At 45.7% G+C, this 11,231-nt stretch overlaps 1 protein-coding gene across 1 annotated transcript; it reads left to right on the top strand.

The window, feature by feature from the left end:
* The first annotated feature begins 3,982 nt into the window (after positions 1-3,982).
* On the top strand, positions 3,983-10,984 carry hlfa (HLF transcription factor, PAR bZIP family member a). The gene is made up of 4 exons (XM_049745892.2): positions 3,983-4,253; positions 5,852-6,217; positions 8,883-9,088; positions 9,228-10,984. The coding sequence occupies exons 1-4, from the start codon at positions 4,145-4,147 to the stop codon at positions 9,441-9,443; spliced, it is 897 nt and encodes a 298-aa protein (XP_049601849.2). The 5' UTR covers positions 3,983-4,144; the 3' UTR covers positions 9,444-10,984.
* Positions 10,985-11,231: the final 247 nt, after the last annotated feature.

Here is an 11,231-nt window from a genome sequence, read left to right as displayed (position 1 = left end):
TTGAATGAGAGAAAAGTGAGCAAAAACGATGGTGACCACACTGCTGGACACTTACTTAGGGACACCAGCATTTAATTAGGGACACCGGCTCAAGGCAATCAATGCAAACAAAAAAAATCATCAAAATATTGAGTCTAATTGATTTGAATTTTTCAGTGTGTGTTTTTTTTCTCCCTCAATTCTCAACGTGTCCCAAGGAAACTTAAGACTCACAAGAGCCACCACATTCCTGTTCCGGAGGCCTAGGGATCGGCCGGGGCCTCTCCGACCTTGCTCCTTTAAGCACATTTACGGGGTGCACCAAAGTTCGCAACGGATCCGGCGACACACCGCGCGCGGCTTCCCACGCACGCAGTCCGCTCCGCGTGATCCATTCCGGTCGGTAGGAAAATCCGCGTCCGGGTTTTGCGAGAGGTTTGTTCCCTTCTTGGAAAGTAGGTCACTGTTTGCTTTGTATTATTCAGCAAGTCGAGCAAAACTCCAGCTAACTGCCAGCCCGCCGCGCCCCACACATGCACGCGCACATGACACAAAATGAATGCTCGGTCCAGAGAGACTCGATAGGACTGTCACGCTCGCTACACGCAGCACACACGCACACACAAAGACGACTCACAACATGTACACATGTCATACATATATTCCACAGCACACAACATTTAATATACAATACACATGCTATGAGGTATGCTTTCGAAGGAACTGTTGATGTATGTAAGGTGTCAAATGGAGGTCTCAAGTCACAGTTTGGGTTCACAGATAATTTCAGATCAATATTTAGGTCTTTAAAAGGTTTCAAGCCAAAGTTGACATGAACTTCCATCATCCCACTTAACGCTGTTTCTTGGCCTCTTCCTTTCTTTGTGGCTTTTCTTTTTTATTTCTCTGGTTTTCCTCCTTCCTTATTTTCTCTTGGTATTCTATCTTTCTCTTTTTGTTTTTGTCGCTTAGTTTTGAGCCAGTCCGGAATCCTACATGGAATGTGAGCCTGTTACGTAACCGCCAGGATACTCGCAGGCTTTTTTTGGCACTCCCTCTGTCTCCACGCACGCAAGCACGACAAGACGCTCAGCTACGGTTAACATAAAAAAAGGCCAACTGGATCAAATATGTCAACAAAAATAAAACATCTGATAACATTTTTAACCTTTTTTTTGTCATTTAGCCAATGGGTTGCATTGTCATCTGTCACTTTGAGTGACGGACATCTGCTGACAAATTCCTGCGTTTGCTGATAACGTGTTAGCGGTGTGCTCGCTAACCTTTACGTTGCCCTTTAAAGTGCAAAATGCGTTGATTGAAATGCTAATCAACTCGAAAGGTTAGCATTCAAGGCGCCAGCACAAATTAATTGTGGCTACTGCTAACTACACTTTGTTCAATTCTCATCCAAAAGAAAGGCCACCAACATATTGCATGAAAATAATACAGAGGCCAAAAAAAACACTGACGTAAAAAGACGCCCCAAAGAAAAAGACACCTAGTCAAAGAGACATTGGGACAAGTAGACTAATAGACAGCTAGCCAAGTATACGTCCGTTGTTGTTTGCTAGTGTGCTACGCCAATATCAGCCGCCACTTAGTGGTGGTGCATGCATGCTGCAGCGCATTCACGTCTGTTAGCCGCCAACGCTTTATGAGCATCCAAACCACGACGCATTGGTCTCGCTGGCAAGGCGATGATTGTTAATAAGTCGCTTACAAAAGTGTTCCTGCGTCTTTTATTGTGATTAGAAACGTTTGGCCAATCGGCGAGCAGAATCAAGTTCACAAAACGGGACAAACTCATAACCAAGATGGCGCCGCCGGTTAAAAGGTTTGACCCGGCAGGAATTTTGGGTGTTGTACTTGCGGGAAAAGGTGGCATGGGGTGTGTTTGCCATGCTGTCATGTTATGATATCACGCTTTAAAGTCACACCAATGTCATGTTATGAGGTCACATTATAAAAACTAACCTTCGATTAATCGTTGCACCTTTAATTATACTGTATTTAAATGTATGTAAATGTAATAGCAGTGACATAAAAAAAACAGCACCAATAATATTAATATTTCTCGTGATAGTTTCTGGGAAAATTATACGCTGTGGGCTAGTGGAGGAAAAAAGTGTTATTGTAAACACCATTATGATGCCATCAACATGAAAATCATTCAAATCAACTTCAGCGCTCTCATGTCAGAATAAATAAATAAATAAATAAATAAATAAATAAATAAATAAATAAATAAATAAGCCAATCCAAATACTCCCACAAGCGCTGTGTCCTCAGATGACAGCCGTGGCTTTTGTTGTCGGCAGAGGAAGCGCAGCGGGAGACTGGTCGGTCGACATGTGTTTGCAAACGTGTCGCCCAGCACTCACCGCATGTGACTCCGTGTGTGTGCGCGTCTGGCGGGGCACCGCCCTCACACACGCACTTCCATGCTAATTTCCCTTAGCCCGCCTATGGCGTTTTACATAATGCCCTAGCATCAAGCTAGCAGACTTATGCTAAAATTAGCTTGTTAGATGGGAAATGTTTGCCTTTTCGTCTGTGGGTTCACAACATCAACAAGCCTAGTTATCTAACCACACGCTTCATTTAAACAAACATTTATCCCCTTTGATGAAGATTGGATCTCTGGGAGCCCATCACGAGGTGCCAGCTAAATGGAACCGCGTGTTGCAGCTTCGCCACTCGGGACTGGTCGCAGCAGGGCGACTGAGTGGCTGGAATTGTAGCGCGTTGCATAACAGCGGCGCCTTGTAGGACTTTTTGGCCCAAGGGTTACCCGGGACAGATTATTGGTGTGGAGATGCGCAGCCTATAAAGCGCAATTTGAAGTGCAATCTTCATATCAGATAACTTAAAAAAACAAAAAACAGTACTTTCAGGATTGTTTGCATAACAATTTGAATTTTGAACCTTTTGAAAAAAAACTATGCTTCACCTAAAGGGTTTGTGTGTGTGTGTGTATGTATGTATGCGTGTGCGTGTGTTGACTTGTTGTATTGTTGTGGCTCCGAGAAGGAGGAGGCGTGACAGATTCAAGCTCATCAGCGGATGATCAGTCCCACACAAACGCCAGCTTTGTTTTTGTCATGTGTCTCATCATAAGCCTCAAGGCGCCAAGCTAAGCTTCGCTAACCATGTGGTTCTTTGCCATGGATTTTCACACCGTTCGCTATGTCAGTACTTCAGCATCATTGCCATCATCTTTACTCAAAAGTCTGCAGGAAAATGCAAATGTATGCATGTTGTCTCACTTTTTTTCAACCATCGATGGTGTGAGGCACCACAGGAGAGGTGGCAACACAAACAAGTCTTAGCTTTCAATCAAAATTTGAAACATTTGAGCTTCCATATCCTACAAGTGCACTCGGTTGTCCGCGTACGAGGATGCTCGTTGACCTCGTTAATAAGAGTGCAGGTAGTGGAAGTTTTATTTGATTGGAAAGGCCTTTGGCAGATTAGAACAACATCGCAACACATATAGGCGGACGAATATCCACAGGATGAAATGCAGCCAAGAAAAAACGTGAGAATAAATTAACACAATTTTATGGAGCAAACTTTAGTTGGTGACAAATGTAGGTCAGTGATTCTGATAGCGTTTGGGCCTTCTATTTATGGTGACGACCATTTAACAGCCTTCCACTATTTCATTCATTTCGAACAAATGAATGAAGAATGCATATTTGTGAAAATGAATTCACCCCAGAAGATGAGTTTTTCATTTTCGTTTGTGACTGAAAGCAGCTTTTTGTTTTCCCACGTCCTCCGAAGGTGTCGCTGCACCGGCCCCGCTCTCCAATGCTGTGACATCAGCTGTTTCAGCACATGCAGGCCGTGTGCAGGGCGAGACAGGAGGGGCGGGGGCGCAGCCTAGCCTAGCTTAGCCTAGCATATTTTAGCTTAGCCTAGTGTAGTTTATTTGCTCCCTCCTCCCTTCCTTCCTTGCCTCCTCCCTCCCTCCGCCTGTCAAAGCCGAGCAGCCTCCGCCCTCCGCCTCCAGTCCGCCGCCTGCCTGCCTGCCAGCTCGCCTCGACGCCAGCACCCCAGCCAGCCCGCCTGCCGCCTGAGCTCCTTTCCATCGTCCGCGAGTCCCCCCGGGCCTCCCCAGTCTGAGCCAGCAGCGGGATTTCGACGCCCCCTGGAGAAAATGGCCAGCAGACCTCTACCCGTCAACGCAGCTTTCCTGCCACCGACGCACGGCGTACTAAAGTCGCTGCTTGAGAACCCGCTCAAGCTACCCTTCCACCACGAAGAAGGTACGCGATTGAATTTCTCGGCGACCTTTTCTTTTACAATTTTTTTTTTAATAGCTTTGACGGGAGTAAAAATAAACGCACAAATGTATTCATTCGGTGCAAGGACGAGCAGAACAAGACAATTCCTGCTGGCTTGGCCGTCGTGAGCTGATTTGTGCAGATTAATTTGACGAAAAAAACATTTGAATGGCTCTCGATTTTCGTCCGCAGGTGCATTGCTATCTTACAGGGGAAGTTGCGTCTCCAACCTGTAAAGCGTTCGTGTTAATGGAGATTACGTAGATTACCCGTGTCACCCATAGGGGGCGCCTTGCACTCTAATCCTCAAGGGGGAAAAAAACTAAGATTAAACTCCTTTTTGTTTTGTAAGAAAAGCTTGTTTGTATATCAATTTATTCGGTTAGTGTTCTGATTCTCATATTGCAATTTATTCAAGTCTTAGTTTGATTTTGATAACGACAGGGGAGGAAATAGACAAGAAGTTGCTGCTTATAGGTTCAATATTTGCCACAGATCAAATCTAAGATTCCCCACGGAAATCAGATAGGAAAGGATTTATTGAAGACAATGTTTCATAACGGGCTTTATTCTCAGCATTTTTTTTTTTGTCGAACAGCTTTTTTACCCTTTATTTTAAACTAAATGGAAAATATATCCAGATATGCCAAGCATGGAAGCACGGTCATTACTTGGCAATAGTCTCTGTGTGGATGTGGTGTAGTACCACTTTGTGCCACTTGGTTGAACTTAATATCACTTCAGAATTTCACCCTCTCACCAGCAAATGTTCTCCAATTTCTGTTTGATGCTATAAAAATGTTTTTATGGTTCCATATCACAGCTGAGGAACATATCCTCGCTAAAAATAGGACTTCACGCTTTTACTCTTATGATATCATTTAGGATTTTTGGGGGGTTCTGAACGCAACGACTGACTTTGGTTTCTAGGAAGAGCCACACTTCCGTGATCATTTGAATGATAAACCTGTTGAACCTGTCGGTGCCATTGTGTTACGTACTGCTCGTAATAAAGCAAATGAAATTGGCAGCTGTCTTTGGAAAATTCCTGCCGCGTCTCTCGCACACCTTTCTCCGTAAGATAATTAACTGAGAATTAAGTTCGCAATTAGCATTTCTATTTGTTAAGCCTGGAGAAAAAATAACTCCCCAATGTGTTGTGGCCAAATGAAGGCCTTCATTATGCCTTCAAATGATTTGTAATCTTTAAAGCCGCTGCTCGAAGTCCTCAAAGCCATACGCAGTAAACATTGTTCTGGTTCCTAGCCCGCGATCGCGTTTGCTTTTGTGTCGGCGGACAGCAATATTCAGCAACAATATTCCGACATGCACACTCATCAATAATATAAAAACTACGAAGAAAGCAAACCAAAATGGTGTACTTCCTGTTCAAATTGGGGCCGCTGGCGTGTGTTTGTCGTTGTGCGTGAGATTAATTTTGCAGACGAGCTGGCTGAGAGCCTGTTCCACGCCTGCCGCTTGAAAAACGTGCTTGGCAAATATATACTCGTTAGTGGCGTAACCGATTGCCTTGCCGCCAGCGTAGCGCCGGCCGGTAACTCCGCTTTCCCGTCCCGCAGGTTTCGGCAAGGACAAGGACAAGGAGAAGAAGCTCGAGGATGAGAGCGGCGACGCCAACCCGCCGCAGTCGGCCTTCCTGGGGCCGACGCTTTGGGACAAGACGCTGCCCTACGATGGCGACAACTTCCAGCTGGAGTACATGGACCTGGAGGAGTTCCTGTCCGAGAACGGCATTCCCGCCAACACTGCGCACGGCGACCACCACCACCATCAGCAGCAGCAGCCACAGGTGGCCCCGCCCCCCCAGGCCGCGCCGGCCCCCTCGGTGGTGGACCTGAGCAACCGCGCCGCCACCCCGGTGCACAGCGGCGTGCCACCACCACCACCGCAGCAACAGACTTGTTTGCGAAGCCCTAATGCCACAGGTAACAATGGCACACAAAACACATGCATGGACTTGCTGCGATTGGTTGCTGGCACGTTTGATGGAAGCTGAATCATTGGTTCTGGCACGGTGCCAATACTCAGTGCAGCTACTTGTAGATGCTGCTGATACCAACCACTGATATTTAAGGCAAAGAAAATTGAATCCTCCTTGACAGCAGTTGGCGCTATACCTTGGCAGTTTGACTAGATTAGCGAAACATTGTTTGCTTCCGAAAGAAAGGGTTTTGATATATCTAAAGGTATTGGTACTCGGGATTGCTAAGTACTCTGAGTAAATACTTGTCGGTCTTGGTCTGGAAAAAAGTGTGCAAGTGCTTGCGTGTTTGACAGCTGTTGGACTTGTGAAGTGTTGTTGAGCCCAAGCAGCGTGTGACCACATTTTGATAAGTTGCGGGCATGAAAAGAAAAAAAAAAAAAATCCAACCTGCACTTGATTGCATTTACACATGCGCACAGAATGACGTCATTTAATTGAGAGGAAGAATTGGAGTCGGTACTGCTGGTGTTGCTACGGCAACTGGGACATTTAAGTTACATAAAGAGCTCGCCTCCTTCCAAAAAAACCACCAAATCCGGCTTGATGATTCCAGAAGACATCTTCTTGGAATTTATGCAGACGCACGTGAATTTGAACTTGCTCCTAAAGAAACGGATCAAAACGCAATGCTTTGTGGGTTTATGTTGCCTGGTTGCTAGGCAACACGAACGCCGCCTTTACAAAATAATATCATTGAAATTTTTTCATTAGTTGTGTTTGAAGACTATAAAAGGGGACGTCACGTCCAAAATGTTCCGGACAATTAAATGGTTTGCAAAACAGTTGAGCCGTGATTGGTCTTTACCTGAGCGACTATGATGTCTTTTAGTGAACTGCAAGTGGCGAAATGGCTGACCCCGGGATGGCTCCAAATGGCTGCCTTTTGCCACTTTGTTCCTATTCCATAAAGACAAGTGTCATCACAAGGCCGTCTTGAAACTACTCGTCTCGCAGACAACGCATTCTTGACATTATTTTCACTTGAGTTTGTCAGAGGACAAAATGACTGGCGACCACTCATTTGTTGTTGACCTGTACCCCGACATTTCCTAGCGACCAGTCCACTTTTTACTGACCAAATTTGTCGGGACACGGCGTGCAGGTACGTGACGGGAAGTGGCCGACACAGTGGGTTGCATTTCCACGGCAGGTGTCGAGTAACGCCAGGTGCCCGTGCGTGTGTGTGTCACGTGCACGCCACACCGCCTCCCTGGTGCATGTGTCCTCGCGACCCATGCAAGCAGCATGTGCGGCCCCACCTCGTCCTCTCATGCGCTCTCGTTTTCTTTCAGCCGCTCTCATGCCCCCCCCTTCCTCGCCGAGCACAGCTTGTCCCGGCTCACATGGACTCAGGCGTGTGTGCGTGTGTGTCACGTGCACCCTTGTTCCTGCTTGGTGGTTAGGCTTGACAACAACAACAACAGCACCCTGGTGTGTTTAACATAGAAGTGCGTGTGTGCGTGCGTGCATGCGAGCGTGCGTGCGGGCGGGCGTGCGTTTGCACTGAACGTGTAAGTGTGGCTAAGGGAGAACTGTTTTTGAAATATGTTTGTGTTTAGCCATGAGTAGATTATGAACACAACATAAAAGCTGGGAAAGTATAGCGCCAACTCCTGCTGAGCACTTACCTTTTTTTTTTTTTTTTTTTGGTTCTCCCAAGTATCAGTGGCTTGTATTGACAATGAGGTGGTTGATGTTTTAGTTAGGGTCGTCATGACGACTCATGAAATGGGGTTATCGATCGTCAGCAAGCTTCCGCTTGCAATCGTGCGTCTCCCCAGGAGGGATCATCCGGCGTTGTCTGCAATTTAACAAAGTGCCCTTGAAAGCATGACGTCAGGATGTTGACAAAATAAAAGCACAAAGTCACAATCAAATCGCCTAGACCAGTGGTTCTTAACCTGGGTTCGGTGAGTCGGTATCAGGGGTTTGGCAGAGCCTCCACTGCGGAGGTACGAACACCCCTGAATCTCGTGTAAATTCGTGATGACTCATATCTGAACTGGTCTCGCAAAGGCAACGGCAGAAATCACACTGATTTGCACTAATTTGTTGCGAGTTCATGCCTGGTTTTGTTCTTTGAACAAGGCGATGTTCATGCATGGCTCATTTTGTGCACCATTAAAAAACATCTATGACTTGAATTTGAAAAATATATATATATTTTTTTTCTTCACTAAAGAGTGGTTTGGTGAATGCGCATATGAAACTGGTGAGGTTCGGTATTTCCAACAAGGTTAAGAACCACTGATCTTGGCGTTATTCGCTTTGAAACTAAACATTGTCATCGTGAAGTAGGACGTAGAAAATCTCCCTTGCTCAAACTGCGATTAGCACAACCCGCGCACTTTGTCCCCTGCAAGTTGCTCAGCGGCTTGCGTTTAGGGTCAAAGTTTGGCCACGCGTACACGCGAGCTTATCTTGAGCTGCGTGCGTCCTGCTAGCTCAACTGTAGGGACAATATGAACATGGTGATTCAAATGTCAGTTATGGTCACCTACTTCCTGTCGGACCGTCGTGAACTGGCCACTCTGACGCTTTGAGCCTGTTGCCATGGAGACTGTAGTGGTGCGGTATTAATGACGCGGATGTGCTTTGTTCCTCAGGGTCACGCGACACACCCAGCCCCATCGACCCCGAGTCCATCCAGGTGGCGCTGAGCTACGAGCCCGACCCGGCCGACCTGGCGCTGTCCAGCGTGCCGGGCCAGGCTGTCTTTGACCCGCGCAAGCACAAGTTCTCGCCCGAGGAGCTCAAGCCGCAGCCAATGATCAAGAAGGCCCGCAAGGTCTTCATACCCGAGGACCTCAAGGTGAATGGCACACGCACGTTTGGTCACAGACAAAAAAAATGATAATACTTGCCGTCTTCCAAAATTGATTCAATTAAAAAAAGCCTTCAAATTCAACCCTCCTCTTCTAACTCTGTTTTGTTTTGCGGTGTCCGTGCAGGATGACAAGTACTGGGCACGGCGTAGAAAGAACAACGTGGCGGCCAAACGGTCGAGGGATGCGCGGCGGCTGAAGGAAAACCAGATCGCCATCCGGGCGGGCTTCCTGGAGAAGGAGAATGCCGCCCTACGCCTGGAGGTGGCTGACCTGCGCAAGGAGCTTGGCCGCTGCAAGAACATCGTGGCCAAGTACCAGGCCCGACACGGCCCCCTGTGAGCAGCCCCTCCCCCCAGCACCCCACCGCCACACTGCCCCTTTAAGGACTATGTCGTCATCACCCCCCCTCAACTCACACACAGTATCAAGCCCCTTCCATGCCGCCTGTGTCAGTAAGTGTTCATGCACAACGCCGCAAAGTATATTTGAAAACTCTTTATACGTTTGCTGTCAGGGTTGTAAAAAAACTCCGGGAAACCTTTGCTCATTTTCTGCAAAAGGTCCGGCATATTTCTGGACATGATTCAGAAATTTCTAGAAAATGTGTTGAATATTTTCTGAAAAAGTTGAGTCCAGTTATTAAAATACAGTTTCTGGAAAACCTCTATGAAAATGGTTGATAGATTTGGAGATTTTTTTTCTGAGGAATTACTACTAAATATTCCTTTAAATTTCTGGAAAATCACCCATCTATTTCTAGAAATTGTCTGATTAAATTTCTGGAAAATTAAAATGGGAAATTTTCCAAATTCACAGGAAATGAATGGGAGTGGCGCTAAATTATAATTATTATAATATTTCAGCAAAACTCCTGGGAATAGGATGATAATTTTTTTGGAAGACTCATGGAGATTTGCTGGTACCTTTCCATGAAAAATTAAGATACTGATGAATTTCTGGAAGACATGTAGATTTTCTGGTACCTTTCCATGAAAAATGAATATGCAAAAGCATTGGCATCACACCCATTTTCTTTAATGATTAGTTGAAGCAGCAGTGTGGCTGAAACTCACTCCTAACTTTTCTCTTTCATAAGCAACGCAAAACGACATGCTCGTGTTTAATTGGCATTAGAGGTTGTAGCTCACGAACTCTGTGACTTTTCAACTCGTATTAAACAAAATAGGATGGAAGGGGCTTGGGCTTGATTGCTTTTGATGCACCTCCCCCCGCAGCGTAAAAGCCATCACGATGAGGATGTGTCCCCACTGACGACTTTTTTTTACCTTCTACTTTTACTTCTGATGTTTTTACCGCCAGCTGGTCTCCATTTTGATTGGCCAACAGCGCTTCTCTTCATTGCGCTGTGCACTAAAAAAAAAAAAAAAGCGTCGTTTGCAATCTCTCTTCATTTTTCACCGCCCTCATTTCAATTGGCGCTTGGTGTTTATTCCAGCATGATTTCACCCACCCCCCATCCTTCGATTATTATTTTTTTGTCAATGTTAATTTTTCCCGCTTGTGTTGAACGTAGCATGACCCCTGACCCTCGATCCCTCGTGGTAGAACCCCCCCTTAGCCTTCTCCCCTTAGTGTCTGCGTAGCCGGCGCCGCCGCCCGTCTGGCCAACAAGATGGTGGCACGAATGTAAAAGGAAGAAAGCGTTTATTTTTTCAGGAGGTTGGCGGACGCGTTTGTGGCAGACCAAACCAATCGCTTACAGAGATGATATATTGGTTACAAGAGATGTTTATATATAAAACCTATAAATCTATACGTTGTTGTTTTGTACAGTATTTTTCCTATTACATTTACTGAATATGTATTTTAAAGGCACAACAGATCCAGAATATTATTAAAGATTACAATAATACAAAATACATGCTCTATGAATTGTTTTTCTTTGGTGCCCTCTGGTGACTTTTCAACGGTGTTGCAACATGAGCACAGTGGCCAAAGAGTGCATGGAAAACAAGACCGAGGTTGTATTCCTGAAGTTCCACTAAAGCAAGAAAGTCATTTTGCAAGAATCAAGTGCAAGGTAAACCTGAAAAACTTGAAAATGTATAAAATGAAAAGAGAAATATTTAGTTGGGGAGTTTTTTTGTCACAATAATTATGGTGACA

This window comes from Syngnathus scovelli, chromosome 16 (assembly GCF_024217435.2).
Source record: "Syngnathus scovelli strain Florida chromosome 16, RoL_Ssco_1.2, whole genome shotgun sequence".
Classification (NCBI taxonomy): domain Eukaryota; kingdom Metazoa; phylum Chordata; class Actinopteri; order Syngnathiformes; family Syngnathidae; genus Syngnathus; species Syngnathus scovelli.
This window is presented reverse-complemented; position numbering and strand designations above follow the sequence as displayed.

Bases quoted from the DNA above. Each gene is read 5' to 3' on its own strand.
- hlfa (XM_049745892.2), top strand. From the start codon at position 4,145: ATGGCCAGCAGACCTCTACCCGTCAACGCAGCTTTCCTGCCACCGACG. The intron at 6,218-8,882 runs GTAACAATGGCA...TTTGTTCCTCAG, and splicing joins GCGAAGCCCTAATGCCACAG to GGTCACGCGACACACCCAGC. The intron at 9,089-9,227 runs GTGAATGGCACA...GTGTCCGTGCAG, and splicing joins TCATACCCGAGGACCTCAAG to GATGACAAGTACTGGGCACG.